The sequence below is a fragment of the Leucoraja erinacea genome, chromosome 19 (genome assembly GCF_028641065.1).
Source record: "Leucoraja erinacea ecotype New England chromosome 19, Leri_hhj_1, whole genome shotgun sequence".
NCBI classification, from domain to species: domain Eukaryota; kingdom Metazoa; phylum Chordata; class Chondrichthyes; order Rajiformes; family Rajidae; genus Leucoraja; species Leucoraja erinaceus.
Window position 1 is genome coordinate 17,591,990 of NC_073395.1, and position 21,474 is coordinate 17,613,463.

The window sequence follows — 21,474 nt, forward strand, 5'->3', positions numbered from 1 at the left end:
AGGCAACGTTTCGGGCCGAAACGTTGCCTATTTCCTTTGCTCCATAGATGCTGCTGCACCCGCTGAGTTTCTCCAGCATTTTTGTGTACCTTCGATTTTCCAGCATCTGCAGTTCCTTCTTAAAAAGTATTAATTAATTAATTAATTGATTGATTCATTCTTTGGATTTATACACCAAGGGTCTCTAAACACTCCCTAGAGTACCATTTATTGTGTATGTCCTACCCTTAATTACTCCTCACTGAATGCTTCCCTTCACGTCTAATGTCATTAAATTCCATCTGCCATTGCTTATTTGTTGCTCTTCAAATGAGTGATTTATCGTGGTTTAAACATTTGGATGTTCACTAATTGGGATAGTAATTATGGAGGATCGGACTGCTCCGGCAGAAACATACAGGGAGTCTGAATGCACATGTGAGTGTCCCTGCACCAGATCACTTGCACTTGGTCTTTTCAAACAGACCTGTTGAGCCTATAATCGATAATCTAATTTCCCCATTTACTGAGGCAGGTTGCAGCCTGCTTATGGTTTCATGTAGTCATGGGCGAAAGGAAAATCTGAAAAGAAAGGAGAAACTAGGCAGATTAAAACAGAGGATAGACCAAAATAATGTTGATTCGTTTATTTTGGAGATAAAGCACAGAAACAGGCACTTCAGCCCACTGAGTCAGTGGAAACTATCCTACACACTAGGGACAATTAACAATCTTTACCAAAGCCAATTAATCTACAAACCTGTACATCTTTGGAGTGTGGGATGAAACCGGAGCAAAGACACAAAATGGAGATAGACACAAAATGTTGGAGTAACTCAGCAGGACAGACAGCATCTCTGGATAGAAGTAGTGGGTGACGTTCTGGGTCAAGGGGTCTGAAGAAGTGTCGCGACCCGAAACATCACCCTGGGATCCTGGGATGCTGCCTGGCCCGCTGTTACTCCAGCATTTTGTGTCTATGTTCAATGTAAACCAGCATCTGTAGTTCCTTCCTACACGTACTTAACAGAGCTGGCATCATACAAGGGGTTGAATGGCCTCTATCTGTGCTGCAAGATTATATGATGCTAGTACACCCACTGAACATTTTTTTCTCTCTTGTTTATTATATTGCTTACAGTGTACTATGTTTACATATCTGTTGTGCTGCTGCAAGTAAGAATGTCATTGTTCTATCTGGGACACATGACAATAAAACACGCTTGACTTGAACTATAATAAAACGTGAACTTCTACATGTAATCACAAAATAAGGTTAAGTTATCATCTACACCTTCGAAGTTTACAGTTCACCGTACCAGTTAAATGTTCAAGAAGAAAAGCAGGTATTGAAAGTCAGAAACATATTACTGTATTGGGCAGGTTAAACTACAAACATGTTGTTCACATCATAGAACAGATTGAGATGGTGAAAGCTTTCAAATTATAAAAAATAAATGTTTATTGCACTGTATTTATCGCAATGTCTATCACATTAACATTTATAATAAACTGTCTAAACACCACTTACTGTGCATTATACTTTGTTAAAGGCACTTAAAACTACAAATTATTCATGAGAGGTAATTAACCATGTGCATGCAGTGTCAGATCCAATGCTTGGTTAGGTCACACAGAGGGAGTTATTCAATATCCAGTGGATATTGTTAATGCAGAGATAGACAACATTGATTAGAATGGGTGTCAGGGGTTTTGGGGAGAAGGCAGGAAAATGGGATTAGGTGGCAGAGATCAGCCGTGATTGAAACTCAAGAGTAGCCTCGATGGGCCACATGGCCTAATTCTACTCCTATAACTTGTAACTTGTGAATATGGGATAGAATTTAAATAGAATCTTTGCGCGGGGCAGGCAGCATCTTTGGATAGAAGTGACCTTTCGGGTCGAGACCCTTCTTCAGTTTGAAGTTACTGCAGCAGTTTGTGTCTATCTTAGGTGTAAACCAGCATTTGCAGTTCTTTCGTACACATAGAACCTTTGCTTGTAGTGTGGTGCAGATGACAATGGTGGTGTTGGCTATCTGCAGGGGGGTTGGCCCATGGTATTTAATGAATGGACGAATGCACTGTGCGGGAATTTCGATTGCACCTGGCTTTGAGTGCTCTGAAATGTCAGTGGCTGGACCAGGACAACGTTGGTGATATTGACTTCGAAAAACCCGAAGCTCAACAAAATACACTGCAGTTACTTGCCAAGGCTCTCTGACAATACATCCCAAACCCGTGAATTCGGCTCTCTAACCAGAAGCAGGTCACTGTCTTGGATTATTTGCATTTTTAATCACTTTTACACACATTTTAAGGGTTGTGATGCCATCCATGTCTTTACAATGACCTAATCAACCTCCTCTGGTAGGTGATCATCAAAGAATATTTATTGTGCTTCCAACTATTTGCTTTTCAAGTGCATTAAAATATTCAAAAGACCAGCTTTGATCTGGCAAGCAGACAGGTACTTGATTGACATTACAATAGCCTTCTGAAGCTTAAATGGGAATAACATGGATCAGAGCAGTAATCGTTTGAGATCAGTGGGCATATAAAGCATGATTGTTTCTTTGGAAGTGCTTTTACAACTGAGGAACAGCTCAACTGGGGAAAAGCTTTCAGGAAAATTAGAAAATCCTGCACAATTTAGAAACTCATTTGCATTAAGCAGTTCATAAAATGTGGATTAGCTTTATTGTATGTCACAAAGGTACATCTTAAAACATCTGGCATTGATCTGCAATGTTCGAGAACAGTGGGTTTACTTCTCTTTCAAGTTCCATCATTAAAGCATGCATATCTGGTTCACAATCAAAGACGTCACTTGGAACACAAGATTGAACAGTAAACGATAAGTACAAATTAATCAGTACTTTGTACATGTCGTATCTTGTGAGGAATCTGAAAGCTAAGGCACAGAGTTGACATACTTTTCCCACGCTGCCTGGTTAGTAATTCAATCAGCAAAACCAAGTTAACTATTGCATCAACATACATTAAATTTCCATGCTCAATTATGACCTAATTTTATGTTTTAAAAGTGTTTGCCAAAAAGTTACCCAACGGCAGTGCAAGAAAGATGCAGGCAAGAACCTGCAGATGAATTTATATCTGGCATAGACACTAAATGCTGGAGTAACTCAGCAGGACAGGTAGCATCTCTGGATAGAAGGAACAGGTGACGTTTCGGGTTGTGACCTTCTTCAGACTTTTTCAGGTCTGAAGAAGGGTCTTGACCCGAGATATCACCCATTTTTTTCTATCCAGAGATGCAGCCTGTCCCTCTGAGTTACTTCAACATTTTATGTCTTTCTTCGGTGTAAACCGGCATCTGTAGTTCCTTCCAACACAATTTATATCTGTGAGCAAGCTAACTATTTATACTCTCCTCCACTGTACTTATTGGACCAGTTCTAGAGCACGTCACCAATCTAGTCCTGGCACCTTTGAAACCCTATTTGACTCTAAATTATTCAATCATGGTCCTGGGTGCAGGATAGCCCAAGCTTCATTCTGCACTTGATCTTTGTATTGTTCAGTTGCATTGGCATAAAGTGAGAGATACGTTATTCATTGTCAGTCTCAAGTTTAATCTTTTCCTACCTATACCTTTGGGTCAGTGTTTCCTACATGAGAGAGCCTCAAAGTTTATAAAACTAACATCATCATGTACCCCCCCCCCCCCCCCCCCCCCCCCCCCCCCCCCCCCCGAAGAAGACTGAAGGGCCTGTTATGCGTGCATGGAGGTCAGCGGAAGCACCTTTAAACAGCAAAGGTTAGACTTAATGAAATTAGAAATGCCAGGTCACCACAGGTTGTGGAAACATGCATTGTTAGATCAGAAAGAGAGTTTCTTTGAAGCCATTAAATAGATTGAAACACAACTAGCAAATCAAATGGATTAAACCCTGGTTATTGAAAATGTGAGGATGTTTAATCTACATTCTCTTTGTAATTTATTGAGGATTAAATGAATTTCACATTGGTTTCTTAATGGTTCAATTGCCAACAGTTGTATTTAATGGTATATCACGGTGTCCCTCTGGGGCAGCAGTAGCAGTCTACACCCTGAAGGCTGCTCCTGTTCCTCTGAACTCCACACACACGGCCTCGATGACCCCTGATACACGATGACCCTAGATGCCTGACCCCTGTTGAGTAACTGTCCTGTGAGATGGGCTGGCTGTGGGGAACAGGTGAGGAAGCTGCCCAGGTGGCTGTACTTGGAGGTGATCTGGTGATCTCAGCTGGATCATTAGAAGCATTGAAGATGGACATAGATGGATTTTTGAAAGTTCAGGGAACTGGCACAGGAGAAGAGTTGGAGCATAAGGCAAGATCAGCCATGATCATATTGAATGTCAGAGTAGGCTTGAGGGGTGGTGATCAACGCCTGCTGCTAGTTCCGTGTAGGGGAGCACAGCATTCTGAAGGTGCATGCCATCATGTGTGAATTAATATGATGCGAGAACATAAAATAGCTGCATTCAATATAATGGACAATAAAGAAAAAGGTACAAATTGTAGATCATCTTCTTCAATCGATGGGAAAGGCATTTACGTATGGAACGCCAACATTTTATGAATACTGAGCCCTTTGAGCTCACAGAACAAATTATCAGTGTGAGATTGTTTCATGTGAATACTGGAATACAGGCAGGGTCATCTTAACAGAACCAAAGCAGTCACAAGTAAAATGAGTTACATTTAAATCGGAAATGTTTAGTTGCTAAAGATTTCTTAATTCCAATGGTAGGAAAACACAATGTTGATGTTTTTAGTGCGGAGGATGTAGCTGTTCATGAAATTAATTTGCTACGTGAAACAGTGACGAGGAAGCTATAGATTTGCATATCTGCTCCCTCTCATGCTGAGTTGATGAGCTCAACTTGAACTATGGTGAAGGTCAGATCATTTTCTTAGAGGAGGTTAGAAACATAGAAACATAGATAATATGTGCAGGAGTAGGTCATTCAGCCCATCGAGCCAGCAACGCCATTCAATATGACCATGGCTGATCATCCAAAATGAGTACCCCCGGTTTAAGAGTATAATTTTAATTCAAGAGACATACGTGAAGCATCTTGCTAAACAACAGCAAAGGTGAAAAGAGAAGCTGAAGTAAGGTGATAGAGCCGACATCCACATCAGTTATGGAGAAATAACCGAGGAGAAATGGTTGGCTCCACCCATGGCTGGTCTTTATCCTTAGCGACTTAACATCTGGACAACTTCTACTTTTTCAATGCTAAATTGAGGCTTTGCCCAACTTTTCTTGGGATCTTGCCACTGTTGTAACACTTGAGTGGTCGGGCAAAGGAAATTCTGACAATGTCTCAAAGTACTAACCACACATCAGATTTATTCTAGCTCGGGTATCCTGCCACCATTTCCACTGGAACATTAACCACAAATTCCCTGTGGTTGAAGCAATTCTTAATCAACTACCAATCTTACTGGTCAGGACTTGCTGCATGTATGTTTGCCATTCAATTATCTCGTCAATTTAAAATATGTTTGAACAATTGGGCTCTACTGAATATCATTTTTATAACCACAATTCACTTTAAGCATTTACTGTTACTCTGAAGGATTGAAATGTTTCAAAAAAAGCAGCAGACACGTGCACACTTCAGTCCTGTTTAGACGAACGTGTTCTGTATTAGAATCTGTTGATTTGGTGAACCAAAGTTATAAAACGTTGCAAAAAAACCCACAAAGTGATGGAGTAACCTCAGCGGGTCAGGCAGCATTTCTTGGGAATATAGCTAGGTGACATTTTGGGTCAGGACACACGTCAGACTGATTGTAGGACGTGGTGTTAAGTGGTGGGTGGATACAGGTTGATTAAGTCAAGTCAAGTCAAGTCAAGTTTATTTGTGACATACACATACGAGATGTGCAGTGAAATGAAAGTGGCAATGCTCGCGGACTTTTGTGCAAAAGACAAACAACAAAATAACCAAACAAATTATAAACACAATCATAACACACATGTTAGCAGATGGGTGGGCAATGGCCATAGTTAAATGGAGACAAGAGGCTGTGAGATAAGGAGAAAAGAGGGGCGAATTGTGAATTTCCTCTTTGTTGCCTTTCAATATTCTGCAGTAATACTGCATAATCTGCTGAGTTACTTCAGAACTTTGTGATTTTTGTTATAAGATTCCTCCAATTGCAGTTCCTTATGTCTAATTATGAAAGCTAGTTTCTTGATGATGGTGGTTTCATAGTCATAGAGTCATACAGCATGGAATCAGGTAATTCAGGCCAACTTGCCCACGCCGACCAACATGCTCCATTTACACTAGTCCCAACATTCTTCTCAACAGACACCATGCCCAATGACTACCATGAGCAGAGGGCTGGCACAACAAGGCAGTGTGGAAAAGAAAAGAAGTAGGAATTGGAAGCGTGCCTTCTGTAAGTTTGGAGTGGAATTCGTGAGAAATTTCCACCATATATTCTCCCCCAGAGCAGAACATTGATGGAGGTGAAGCAGGCAGCCACTGATCAGGCTGCAACGACCCACTGATGTGACTGCTCTACAAGTGAGCACAACACCAGTTCTCCACATCATGTTACCCTGACTTTATCTCATCTTACCCCACCCTCGTTGACTGGCCCAAAATACATATTCTGAGCCAAATTGGTAGATCAACATAAGTTGATTTCCATCAACTGATCATCCGTGTGCAGTTTCTTACTAATTCAGAGGCGGTTCTTTATCGGCCTAATCTATTTCAACCAGAGCAGAGCAACAACGCCAGAGGTTGCTGAGAATGAGATTCTGCTGCGTTTCTGGATGAGGTGACAGATGCCAGAGGTATGGATTCATATATCGCACACAAATAGGCCCTTCAGCCCAGTCTGAAGAAGGGTCTCGACCCAAAACATCACCCATGCTTTCTCTCCAGAGATGCTGCCTGACCCGCTGACTCTCTCCAGCAGTTTGGGTCTACCTTCAACCCACCATGTCCATTCTCATCTTTTTTTGTCCATCAACACAAATCCATTTGGCCATTTGCACTCTCCTTCTATGCCTTGCCTATTGAAGAGCCTATCTAAATGTCTCTTAAATATAGTGATTGTATCCGATTCCACCATCTGTTAGCACGTTCCATATATCAACCATTCTCTGTGTGAAAAAACTTACCTCTCACGTCCTCTTTAAAACTCCTTCTTTTTACCTTACACCTACGACCCCTTGTTTTTGATACCCCTACCACTAGAAAGATTTTGGTTACCTACCCTATCCATGCCTCTCATCATTTTATATACTTCGCTCCAGAGAAATCAAGCCCAGGCTATTGAATCTCTCCCAATAACTAAAGAATTACAATCCAGGCAACATCCTGGTGAATCTCCTCTGCACTCTCTCCAGAACATCCTCATCCTTCCTATAGAGTGGTGAACAGGACGGCACACAGTACTCCAAGTGCAGTGCAGTGGGTTTTGTATGAGAGAATAGAAAGATAAATGAGTGTTTACAGTTGAGTCCAAAATTCTTCTACATTTTTCTGTAAAACCTTCTATTGGATGACACAGAGGCACAGCAAGCAGAGCCAGTGACTGAGTTCAATCCTGACCTCCGGCGCTGTCTGTGTGGAGTTTGCACGTTCTCCCAGTGATTGTGTGGATTTCCCCAGGTGCTCCAGTTTCCTCCCACATCCAAATGTAGTGCCAGTTGGTAGTTGGCTGCTGTAAATTGTCCTTCGTGTGTAGGAAAGTGATAGAACCTGGATGGGGTTGATGGTAATGTGGGGAGAAGAGTATGGGATTATTGTAAAATCAGTGTAAATGGATAATTGATGGTCGAAACACACACTCAGAGCTGAGCTGAAAGGCCTGTTTCTGTGCTGTATCACTCCATGAATCTATGAAGTACAGTCGGTAGGTAAAATGGCCACTTATCCTTTGTGCATAATGATTGAAAGAACTTAGAGGATTTTGATGAGAATGTGGTATAATGGGCTACAGGCAAATCAGTTGTGCAATGGGATGCTGTGTGTAATGAAATAGACTCAATGGGCAAATGGTCTCCTTAAATATCCCGGGTAAATACGGCACACGGCAGCATTAAGAAATTAAGAAATCATGCCTCAGATCTACTAATTTCTCAACAGAACAGAGAATAAGGTTAAAATAGACACAAAGAGCTGGAGTAAGTCAGAGGGACAGGCAGCATCGCTGGAGAGAAGAAATGAGTGACGTTTCGGGTCGAGACCCTTCTTCAGGTGAGCTCCTACCTGTGTCCATGGAGTGCTCCTCCAGGTGGGGCAACGGCCCGCTCGGCACCGTTTGTAAAGCCGCGGCTTCCTCAAGTGCTGACAGTACTTGTGGTCCACAGCAGCCTGCCCCCCATCAACACAGTCGACTCCCCGATGCTTGGTGCCCTTCCCACAAGACACGGAACACTGCGAACAAAGAACAGAAAGCAATCTTGAGCAAACCCACTGCTGCACAACGTGTCAGAGATGAGATCTCACGAATTGCAACTTCTTTCTTAGATGGATAATCCTTTCACAATAAATCCACAGCAAGATGATAGAAACGTTAACCTCGGGCAATGAACAGGTTCTGTTTCCATAAACATCCACAAGTTAATTTTGTCTGTGAGTCGGAAAATACCAAAAAAAAATGAATGTGGTAACCACACCACCACAGTATTGTAAGGAATGGCATATCCAAAGCATAAAATAAACTTAAAATCAAGAACAATTACTAAAAGTGGAGAGTGGAAAGTAGGCACAAATGTATGCTTAAGATTTCAGCATCTGCAGTCTTGTATACTTAAGATTTCAGCATCTGCAGTCTTGTGCGATCTCTGTTCTAGTGCATTCATATGTGGTGCATGATCAATCAGTGGCTAATTCGAAATCCATTCGATGTTGTTGGATCATTCTGCTATTTACAAAGAATCTGCTATTTACAAATAATAACAATGCCCTTGATATCCATTCCATGAGCCATGTTCAACAATTCAAAAGAGTTAACTGGAAGGAGACGATTAATTTGTGAAAGTTTCGCTTGTGTGGTTTGATTTAGTTGTATAGTTTGTTCAGACTCAGTCTGAAGAAGTGTCTCGACCCAAAACGTCACCCATTCCTTCCATCCAAAGATGCTGCCTGTCCCGCCGAGTTACTCTAGCATTTTGTGTCCATCCACTAATATAGTATAGTTTTTCTAGTTTTGCACTGAATATGATAATTTCCTTCAAAATGCTGTTGACAATTGTTTGCAGTGTAGGAAAAATTATACTGCAGATAAAATAATCCAACTGACAAAGTAGACTACATTCACTGACACGTCACACAATGGCAGGCTTTCTTCTCTCCAAGAGATAGCAATTTGGTCATCTAACCCCTTCCTTCAGTGGCACAAAGCTATGGGGCTAAGCCCTACTTTAGAAACATCAATAAAAAGTGTAAGGTGACACAGCAGGGCTGTAAGGGGCAGCTTCACATTGAAAGTGCTATCTTCCAAGTGTCAATAAGCCATGTTGAGTTTACTCTAGAAGTGGGCATAAAAGATTCCAAGACACTAATTTGAAGAATGTTTTCCAAAATTTACTCCTGGTTGTTACACTAAAATAGGTGCCCAGATATTCAAGTCAAGCCAAATTGAGTTTATTGTCGTAAGCATAAGTAAGGTGAGTGTGAGGTCCAGGTACAACAATCTTGCAGCAGCATAACAGGCACAATTATTCAGACAGCACACATAACATAATTGTATATGACATAAATTGTGTATGAATTCTGGGGGAGTCCAGAACCAGAGGCCACATTTTAAGAATAAGGGGCAGGTCATTTAGAACGGAGATGAGGAAAAACTTTTTCACCCAGAGAGTTGTGAATCTGTGGAATTTTCTGCCTCAGAAGGCAGTGGAGGCCGATTCTCTGGATGCTTTCAAGAGAGAGTTAGATAGAGCTCTTAAAGATAGCGGAGTCAAGGGATATGGGGAGAAGGCAGGAATGGGGTACTGATTGTGGATGATCAGCCATGAATGATCACAGTGAATGGCGGTGCTGGCTAGAAGGGTTGAATGGCCTGCTCTTGAACCTATTGTCTATTGTTTCATGAACCTGATAATTGTAGGAAAGTAACTGTTCCTGAACCTGGTGGATGCTCCAGATTTCAGCATCTGCAGTCTCTTGTGTCTTCATTTGTAAGTGGAAGTATCTTTCTTTCCATTATTAACAGTAATTTCCAGTTTTGCACATGGTTTGAATGGATTTCATAGGGATTTATTTTTTTCTGTGTTGTAAATGAGTTATGCTAATCCTCACAGATGTTATGAATGAAGCTCTGCAGTGAACAAATACAAACTGAAAGGGATAATTCGGTTTTGTGCGCAGTTACAAATGAAGGCATGGTGTTCATTCCGTTCCAGATTTTGGTAAGTGAGAACATAAATCAGAGGCTGTAGCTTGCTGTGTGGGGGACAATGAAAGCCAGGAAAGAGCACATTCATTGTCATTCAAATGTGTCAGATTAAAAACAATCAGCATTTGAACTCAAGAGAATGATGGAGGCTAATGTATCAGACTCGCAGGCAAGACTACGTCATCACATGAGGGATATCTTTGTGGACCTTTATTTTACTCAAATCAGGAACCAAAAAAGATAATCATATGGATATCTTTCTGCTAAAAAGAAGCAAAGAGTATTTTGATCATTGCAAGTTACAATCGAATTAATTCACAACATAATTCATTTAGCCAAGGAATCATATTGCATCAAAGGACTGTAAGATCATGTGATAGTAGTAGAATTAGGCCATTCGGCCCATCAAGTCTCCTCTGCCATTCAATCATGGCAGATCTATCTCTCCCTCCTAGCCCCAGCCTCCTGCCTTCCCATAATCTCTGATATCCGTACTAATCAAGAAAATTACTACGGAATTACTACTGCATAACTACAGGAGAATCTAACTTGAGTGTGCTGCAGTGAATTATTATTGAAATATAAATACCCAGTACTGGGAGTAAAGCAAATAAATATACACACACAGTTTTGAATATGACACTTATACGATTTGTTCTGATTCACACAGAGAGTGGTGAATCTCTGGAATTCTCTCCCGCAGAAGGTAGTTGAGGCCAGTTCATTGGCTATATTTAAGAGGGAGTTAGATGTGGCCCTTGTGGCTAAAGGGATCAGGGGGTATGGAGAGAAGGCAGGTACAGGATACTGAGTTGGATGATCAGCCATGATCATATTGAATGGCGGTGCAGGCTCGAAGGGCCGAATGGCCTACTCCTGCACCAATTTTCTATTTTCTATGTTTCTATTTACTGCAAAAGCAAATAATCGTCTTATGAACTAACACTTAAAGCAAACATATATACAGGCAATGAACAACACAATCGGTTTCCAGATTTTCCTCAAATACAATGTTCCCACTGCTACTGTATAAAGATTAATTAAAATAAATCTGGCAACATTTCCCTTCTGGCTGCTTAAACATAAAATTGATATTGTTAGTGGATTTGAAAACTTATTCGCTGGTGTCATTGCATTTTTGTGTGTTTGAACAGATGCAACCAGCTACAAAACGTGATCATTTGTTTTGAGTCCAAAGTTGTGGAAGAAATTCTCCGCCAAGCCGGGGTCAAACCATTTATGTGCAGAGAAATACATGACCCAATGATTAGCTTAGCGGCAAGGAAACCCAAATATTTGCCACATCTGAGCTTGATTTGCTTTTGATAAAATTACAGTTTAATACTCAGCTCAAATTACACATTGTGCATTATTTACTTAACAAATCTCTGCTCTTTAATGATTTAATAAAGATTTTTATTTCAAATTATTCAAGTTGAAGTTTAAGTTCCTAACAATTTGTTAGAAAGCAACAGTTTTGTTCACGGCATTTGCCAGATTATGCAATCTGTTTCTGAGATGTCATACAAAACTGTTTGATAAAGTTAAAAAAAAAGTAGTTCAACTTTCCCGATGACCCGACCTTTCAGCGACTGTCTTCGACCTTCAAGCTCGAGGGCACTCGCGTGAAAAAACCTCGAGCTGGATCGACTGTCAGCGATGAAACCGCGAGCCGGATCAACCGTCTGCGCGCGCGCGCGCACACACACACACACACACACACACACACACACACACACACACACACACACACACACACACACACACACACACACACACACACACACACACACACACACACACACACACACACACACACACACACACACACACACATCGCAAAGGCAGGGGCCAGGGAAAGCGGGAGAGCGCTGTCTGAAATTCACACCCACGTTGAACAGGAAGGTAAAAGATGGCTGGCACAGTAACTCTAAGTCCTTTTGAAAAGAGGGGTGGGGGGGGGGGGGGGGGGGGGGGGGGGGGGAGAGAGAAGGGGAGAGAAGGGGGGGGGAGAAGGAGTGGCGACACTTTTAAGAAGCCAGACAACGTTTAATAAAGTTTAGCAGGCATTTAACATTACCGGTCGGTTTACTTACCTTTTTTTTTCTCAACGAGCTTTACCTTCAACTACCTACGATTAACTTTGATTGACTTCAACTACCTAAAAATAGCATTATGACCTACTACGACCTACCTCGACTAAACCCACGAGTAAAAAAAAATTGATTTTTTCTATGGCGACCTTTTTTTAATAGTGGGCATTTTTCAACGTGTTGCAAAATACGCCGCAAACTAGTTGAGGCCTCGAGTACGCGGGGACTATTCTTGAGCATGAAGGAGAGATACAAAGACCTCCTAGGACCTCATGTCGGCCATGCTGTGAGTATGAGTTGAGGGCAAACTCGTCTGACAGCCCCTTTAGGATATTAATGATGGAGGAGTGGAGATGCAACTGACTCTGTGGTATCTTTGACAAAATTACAACCACATCTTATGTCAGTTACAGCAATAGATCACTACCCCTCAATGTAATCCCAGAACTATAGAAACTGGCTGGGACTGCTCCTTAGCAAACGGTTAGAACAGATTTCTAATTCTAGTCATTAAGGGACAAACTACCATATCTAAGGAAGCTTTGATATCTGCCTAGCTTTTGAGTTACATTGAGTCAACAGGAAATACTGGAATACATCGCACTGAAACACTTCATTCACAATTTTGAGTTGGTTGTGCTGCATTTGCATCCTGGAACTTCCATAAACATAGTAATTACACAGGCATTTCAAAGACAGGGCGAGCTGTCAGCAGACCTGGAGTTCAAAGCATTCTGCGAAAATTTAGCCTGAAATGCCCACAATCTCAGTGTCTGCTTGATCATAATGAGTGTTTTGGTTTGAAAAGCTTTTATGTACTTTGAAGATTTCATACTGCAGAAAAAAACCTAAATGCATAAGGAAGTGATTTCTTATCTCAGCAAATTGGTTGTACAGTCCAAATAACCGTGCCTTCTGGATTGCGTCATCAACCATTCAGCATTTGTTACATAACAGTAGTATATCACATCCATATGGAAACACGCTCCTCCTTTCCACAAAAAAGCTCATCCACTGGGGCATGAGTTAATCAAAGTTATTAATCCTTTCAGGCAAAGAACAGAGCAACAACTAAAACACTCACTCTTCCCTCTTTGTCTGTATTCTCTCTCTCTCCCTCTCTCTCTCTCTCTCTCTCTCTCTCTCTCTCTCTCTCTCTCTCTCTCTCTCTCTCTCTCTCCTCTCTCTCTCTCTCTCTCCTCTCTCTCTCTCTCTGTCCTCTCTCCTCCCTCTCTCTCTCTCTCGCTCTCTCTCTCTGTCTGTCTGTCTCTCTCTCACACACACATATTTATTGTTACAGTATCAGGAGGCAAGTCAAAGAGCTTTCAAGTTTGATTTCACCCTGTCTCCATGCATCACCACAGAAACAACAAGACAAGGTAGGTTCATGTTTCATTGTTGATTTCCTGGACTAATATTAAATTAAAATTTAAGTATTTATGAACAAGGAGCAAAATGAATCAAGAACTACAATCGATGTTCCTTGACTTTTGGCTTATAGCTTGAGGTTGTTTTTTAAATGTGGAAAATGATTTCAGAATTGCAAAATGACTGCGTTTCAAATGCACTTGAAAAGTACGCTGTTTGTTGAAAACTCCTAGAAAATGGGACATTGCACAAATATTGCTCATGGTAGTAATCACAGTTCTACTGTAACAAATTGCATGGAAGGTAATGTTTGGTAAAATTTCACAAATAAACAGCAAACCAATTATAGCACCAATAGAATTTACACAATGCGAAACACACATTGAGAATGTTAAATGCTGTTCTCAGAAGTTTATTTAAAAAAAAAATTATTCTATGCTCCATTTTGCAACTGTTGTTGGCACTTTCCATTCCCTTCCCTTTTGAAGATCTGCAGATATACCTGGGATGGTTAATTGGCCCTTGGAAGAGCTCAGATGGCATCATGGACTGCCTGAACTTAAACTCGAGCAATCTGTGATTATCAGAACTCAGATCAGGTTACAAGCTTAAATCACTTTCAGATAATCATTATTATATGTTTCTATCGGTCGTTTTGTATTGCAGCGATCTTTCCGGCATGTGGTGGTACGTTGAGGTAGCATAAAAATGGAGGCCAGCTGTTAACAGCAATTGTCACAGAAAAGCTGAAGGAAATACATGAACGCATTTCTCACTCCATCAGACTGCACTGGATTATTTTGTCAAGTGAAATCAAATCAAATGATATTGTATTAAGGATTAAAATCATAGAGTCAGAGAAACAGCAGGGAAATTGACCCTTCGAACGACCATGACCAAGCCAACCTTAAAGCATAAATTTTACATAAATCTTACGTTCATTGATTTTTCCCCCTGCATTCTCATCAACTTAATCCCACAGATTAAACTATCTACACAACACACTCTGTCCAATCTACAGAGGTCAATTAACCTACCAACCCACATGTCTTTGGGATGTGGGAGGAAACCAGGGAATGCTGAAGAAATCCACATGGTCACAGGGAGCAGATGCAAACTTCACTCAGGCAGTCAGGATTGAACCCAGGTCATAAGGTCATAAGTGATAGGAGCTGAATTAGGCCATTCAGCTCAAGCCAACTCCGCAATTCATTCATGGCTGATCTATCTCTCCCCCCTAACCCCATTCTCCTGCCTTCTCCACATAACCACTGACACCGGTACTAATCAAGAATCTATCTATCGCTGCCTTAAACAAATCCATTGACTTGGCCTTCATAGTCTTCTGTGGCAAAGAATTCCAGATTCACCACCCTCTGACTAAATAAATTCCTCCTCGTCTCCTTCCTAAAGGAACATACGTTAATTCTGAGACTATGACCTCTAGACTCTCCCACTAGTGGAAACATCCTCTCCACGTCCACTCTATCCAAGCACATCTCTGGAACTGTGAAACAGCAGCTCCACAAGATCTATTGCTAAAAATGATCAAAAAGTGATAGGAATCAAAACATAGTGTTAGAATATAGTGAGACTCTTGACAAAATCTAAAACATGCAGACTGATTTTGTTCCATTGTAGCTATTTCAGTTTACAGAGCCAATTTATCAACCTGAATCAAAAGGCTTGGAGGCAAAATAATTGGCCCTCACGGTGTGTATATATTTATACATGTATAAATATATAGATGTTGCATTAAAGGAATTGCTTATAACTTACACTTTGTGCAAACACCTTTCTTGTCACATTGTGTGATGATAATATACAAATTGTTATAAAATGGAGTAACACCAATTCCTAGTGTGCAGCATCTATGGAGAGGTTTTCATACACAGAGGGGAGTGATTTACTAGCAGCAATTTCACTTTGGGGACCACATGAAGGCTCAAATGTTCATGCGTTACGTTTATTGTTGACCGATCACTACTCGCGATTATATTGTCGACCAGTAATCACAATTGGTCCCAAAATAATTCCAATTAGGGTCAGACAGTTCATGAATTAATGTTAGGTTTTCCCAAGACCTACAGAGTGTGGTAATCTCCTTTGGAATATCTCTTGTAGGTTGATTTATTCAAAAGCAATCATTGATCAATGCTAATCCTAGTGGTTGGCTTTGTGTTTCTGGACGAGGAGTCCATCCACAATGATCCTCAGTGTTCCCTCTGGAATATAGTGAGGGCAGGACTGAGTTTACTGAAATGACCTGCATGGGTGAATGACCTGGTGTGTAGGCCTAGGCATGAAGTGCATTGTCTGTGCACAAAGGCTGACTCCCACGAGATTAGACCTCAGCAGGATGCCGAAAAAGGAGCAACTGGAAGAAAAGGTGATGTGAATGCAATCAGTCACAAGACTGGAGGATGTTTAATATTAGTTTAGTTTAGAGACGCATCGTGGAAACAGGCCATTCGGCCCACCCAGTCCACACCGACCTGCGATCCCTGCACTTTAGGACCATCCTACACACTGGGGCCAATTTACAATTTTACCAAGCCAATTAGCCTACGAACCTGTACATCTCCAGTGTGGGAGGAAACTGGAGAACCCGGAGAAAACCCCCACAGGTCACGGGGAGAACGAACAAATTCCACACAGACGGCACCCGTAATCAGGATCAAACCTGGGATTATGGTGCTGTAAGGCAGAAACTCTACCGCTGTGCCACCATGGCTAATGTTATTCCTCTATTTAAGAAAGGAAAAGCCTGGGAACTATAGATTGGTGAGCCTTACATCAGTGATGGTCATTTATTGGAGGGGATTGTGAGAGACAAGATCTATCACCATTTGGAAAGCAAGGACCAAATATGCCTAGTCAGCAATTTGATAGAGTTTTTGATGAAGTGACACAGAAGATTGATGAAAGCAGTATTGTAGATATTGTCTACATGGACTTTAAGCAAGATTTTTCAGAAGGTACCACAAGGTAGGCTGCTCTAAAAGGTTGGATCACATGGCATTCAGGGCGAGCTAAACAATCGGATACAAAATTGACATATAGATAGGAGACGTGGTAGAAGGTTATTTTGCAGACTGGAGGCCTGTCAAAGAGATCAGTGTTTGGTCCACGGTTGTTCTTTATTTATATCAATGATTTGGATGTGAATGTCGGTGGCCTGGTTTGTAATTTTGTGAATGACATTAAAATTGGTGGTATAGTGGACAGCAAAGAAAGTTACGTTTATGATGACGATTACAATGGGATCTTGATGAATAGAACCAATAGACTGAGGAATGACAAATGGAGCTCGTCAGATGTATGCGAGGGGTTGCATTTTAGTAAGATATACCAGGACTGGGCTTACACAATATATCGTAGGGATTTGGTGAGTGTTAGACAATAGACAATAGGTGAAGGAGTGGGCCCATTCGGCCCTTGGAGCCAATACTGCCATTCACCGTGACCATGGCTGATCATCCACAATCAATACCCCGTTGTAGAACTAGGAGGTAGGTAAATAGTTCCATGCAAGTAACAACACAGGTAAACAGGGTTTTGAAGGAGGTTTTTGACACACTTGAGTTCACTGGTCAGGGTTTCAGTATTGGAGTATGTGACGGCATGTTATAGCTGTACAAGACATTAAAAAAGCCACATTTGGAGCGCTGCGTACAGTACTAAATGCATCTGTTTTCACCAAGGTGAAGAACATGGAGGACAGTGAAATCAGTCTGGCGAATACTAAAATGCAAGGGCAGTGGGAGATTAAGATGGAACTCAATCTTCAGGACCTGATGCCATTTATCCCAGGTTATTGGGAGAGGCAAGAGAGCAGATTGCAGAAGCTTTGACAAGGATCTTTTGCATCTTCTCTAGCCACAGGTGAGATCCTGGAGAACTTGAGAGTAGCTGATGTTGTTCGTGTATTTAAGTAGGGAAGTAGTGAGCTATTGGAAAGGATTTTTCCGGATAGTGTTTACTCCCATTTGGAAGAGATTGGATTAATTGGGGACAATCATGGATGGCTTCGTACATGACAGGTTGTGTCGTACTAACTTAGTCGAGTTTTTTTGCGGAGGTGATGAAGATAATCGAGGAGGCTAGGGCAGTGGATTTTGTCTACATGGATTTTAGCGATCCAGAAGATTCAGATGCACGGGATTAAAAGGGACATGGTCGTATAGATTCAGAACTAGATTACTCAGAGAGTAATAGAAAACAGAGAGTTGTGGTGGAAGGACAATATTCAGGCTGGCAGTCTGTGGCCAGTGGAGTTCCGCAGGGATCTGTGCTGGGACCCCTGCTGTTTGTGATATATATATTGTAAATGTCTTGGATGTAAATGTAGATTGGTTGGTTAGTAACCTTGCAGATAAACCAAGATTGCTAGGGCCACAAACTGTAAGGAAAGCTGTCAAAGTATATAGGGGGGAGGGGGGGGGGGGGGGGGGGGGGGGGGGGGGGTATACATCAGCTACAGAAATGGGCAGAGAAGTGTGAAGTGTTACACTTTGGGAGGACCAAGGTAAGGGGAAAATATGCAACAAATGGCACTTAATAGCAGTGATGTACGTAGGGATCCTGGGGTCTATGTCCATAGCTCCATGAAAGTGGCAAAACAAGTCGATGGAGTGGTACAGGATATGATATGCTTCCATCCATAGGTCGTGGCATTGAGCGTAGGAATCAGAAAGTCATGGTGCAGCTTTGTAGGACTTTGGTTAAATCACATTTGGAGTATTGTGTACAGTTCTGGTCGCCCATTACAGAAAAGATGTGGACGTTTTGGAAAGGGTGCAGAGGAGGTTTACCAGAATGATGCCTGGATTAGGGGGTTGTAGCAACAAGGAGAAGTTGGACAGATTTGGATTGTTTTTTTCTGGAATGCCGTGGTTGCATGGAGACCTGTTGGAAGTATATAAAATTATGTGAATCATTTACCCAGGGTGGAATAATCAATCATATTAAAGGTTAAATGCAGAACTGCTTCCGGGCTTTGGATATTTAATGGTGAGCTGGCCCTCGAGTAAACCTCTCAACCAACATGTTATCCACATCTTTCCAATGTAGTGCTACCAGGAATAGCATCTGCTATCTTAACTCGAGTTACTTTCAAAACATATTCGCTTTGCGTGCCTAAAACTATAGCCATTTCCCTAAATGATCTGATGTATGGGGGAATAAAAGTATTGCCTTAATCACACTCCGGAATTTAATAACCAGCTTTGGTCCTTCAGTGTTTGTGTCATTTTCAACTCTTAGTTCAATCATTCAAAACGTAATTTTGATATCTGTTCTCTCCCCAGTGGTAGTGCAGACTTTAAATAAATCATCAATTTTTTTCCTGTAAAAGCTGCAGCAAACTCAGCTTAACCACCGTCAATTTATTGTTCAGCAAATAAATCTCACCTAACCTCCCTCCGTATTCTCCAAGAGACCGTTTTAAATTGTTTCCTCTTTAGCCCTGAGTTTCCGACCAAAGAAACATCTTTCCACCTGTTCACTTCATGACAGTGTGTCAAGTCTGTTAAAAAAAATCTGTAATCTTTTGGCCTTCTTAATAGAAATATATTGAATGTCTCATCTTTTTATCATAACCTTCAGCCAAAACGTGATTGCAGTGTTGGCCAGTTTCAAGAGTGCCCTCACGATAAAACTGGATTTTTATTTTATTTAGCGAATGCAAAGTCCTTTAGCCAAGCAGTTGCCTCTTGATCTGCTGTATGAAGGATGACAAGTCCTCCTTTGAGTCTTTGTTGAGGGCATGCTTCAATGATGTGTTGCATTGTTTGCTGCTCTCCACAAGCACACCGTGGGGTTGGACTGCTGCCCCATTTGTGAAGGCTGGCCAAGCAGGGGCCATGTCCAGTCCTGAATCTATTCAGCGTCGTCCACTGCTTCCTTGGGAGATTGGTGCCAGGGACCGGTAGGGTGGGGTCTGACACCAGATGTTTATTTGGGACGCCCTTGGACTCCCATTCCTTTTTCCAAGCTGATTGGATGGTGAAATCAGCTGGTGGTGGGTTCTTCCAAATTGGTCGTCTAGATGGAAGTCGAGCAGTGGGTGGGTTGAAGATGTCCATGTGAATTGGCAGGTGAGGGGAGTTTTTGGTCATTTGGAGCATCCTTTGAGTGAGGACTACTGGCCGGATGTGTGGAGGGGCTATGTTGGATAGGACAGGGAGCCAGGGGAGTGGTGTTGAGCGGATTGAGGACATGCCTCGCAGTGCAAACCAGTATGCCTTGGCCATTCTCAGCATCAATGTTAGAGGAGGATCCCCACCCCACAACCAAAACCCCATTCCACAACAGACCACCTCTCACACCCCTACCCCTCCACAAACACCTGACCACCCTCACAAACCCGGTTCCCCCACACAACTGGCCCAACCAACGCCTCACCCCCCACCCCCCCCACTCCCTCTGCCCTTCCACATACCCCATCCCATTCTCACACACCCGATCCTCACAAACCTGATCCACCCGCACACCCAAACCCCTCAAACACGCAACCCCGCTCACATAGCCGATCCCCTCTATACATCAGTTCCTTCCTCTCAGACATGAACCACACAAACCCCTCTCCCCCCCCCCAACACCATCCCCACACACCCAACGTCCCCTCACCAAGCCACCCTCGTGAACAACCCCTTCACAACTGCCTCCCTTGCATACTAAGGTCCTTCCAACACCCGGCTCACTCACGCACATGCTCCCTTGCACACCTGCTCCCTTACACACCCATGCTTTTACACACCTGCTCACTCATGCACTCGTCCCCTCACACACCCAGATCTCCCACACACACAGTTCCCATGCACACTTGACCCCCTCACACACCGAGTCCCCTCACAGTTGCCCAAGCGAAATAGAAGGTGCTGTTCCTCCAATTTGCATTTGGCCTCACTCTGACAATGGAGGAGGCCTAGGACAGAAAGGTCAGTGTAGGAATGTGAAGGGGAATTAAAGTGTTTAGAAACCTGGAGATCAGGTAGGTCCTTATAGGAAGGATTGGTCTATCTTACACTGGGGAGTGATCACCTCACACCGACATGAAACTCTTTTTTGCAAAGAATTCCTGTCCTGTCTGAATTGTGAATGGGGAAAAAAACATCTCTCTTTTCCACTCTCACCTGAAAAATAGAAATGATCAAGAGTTTTATTTTTCAAAATGTGCCTCTCCGACAGCTGGTCCACATTTCTAGGCAACATTTTGATGAACTTCAGAGCCCTCAAACCTCGAGTGACCTGCTCCAGTCCAACATTGTGGCAATCCTTTTCCAAATTAAATAATTCATTTGTTTTCAGAAAGGGGAAAAAAAGGCACAAGGCCGGGTTGGAGAGGGAGAGTGGAAAGGGAAGAGACAGAAGGTAGGCAGTAAGTGGAAGGGATGGATGGTGGGTAGATGGAACCAGGTTGGGGAAAGGGGTAAAAAAGGAGAATCAAGGGATAATAAAGCCCGGTGGATAGATATGAGGGTAATGGGCCAATAGAAACAGTGTGTGTGGGAAGGGGGAGGAGGTGATAACATGTCCAGGTAACAGGGGATGGGAGAAGGGGAATGGGAAAGGTGAACAAAGGGAGAGAGACCCTGGGTGGATTGGTGGGAGAGGGACATGGGGAGAGTAGGGTGCCTGT

General features: G+C 42.3%; 1 protein-coding gene and 1 long non-coding RNA gene across 5 annotated transcripts in view; one reads left to right on the forward strand and one right to left on the reverse strand.

Annotated features, from left to right (window-relative positions):
- LOC129706277 (A disintegrin and metalloproteinase with thrombospondin motifs 20-like) overlaps positions 1–21,474 on the reverse strand; it is a 270,471-nt gene that overhangs the window by 36,938 nt on the left and 212,059 nt on the right. For all 3 annotated transcript variants that reach the window (XM_055650461.1, XM_055650462.1, XM_055650463.1), the window contains one exon: positions 8,235–8,402. In XM_055650461.1, the coding sequence (XP_055506436.1) occupies positions 8,235–8,402 (168 nt within the window). The remainder of the gene's footprint in view (positions 1–8,234; positions 8,403–21,474) is intronic.
- The window catches only part of LOC129706278 (uncharacterized), a 45,074-nt gene continuing 37,297 nt past the window's right edge, over positions 13,698–21,474 (forward strand). For both annotated transcript variants that reach the window (XR_008725031.1, XR_008725032.1), the window contains exon 1: positions 13,698–13,843. This is a non-coding gene — a long non-coding RNA (uncharacterized LOC129706278). The remainder of the gene's footprint in view (positions 13,844–21,474) is intronic.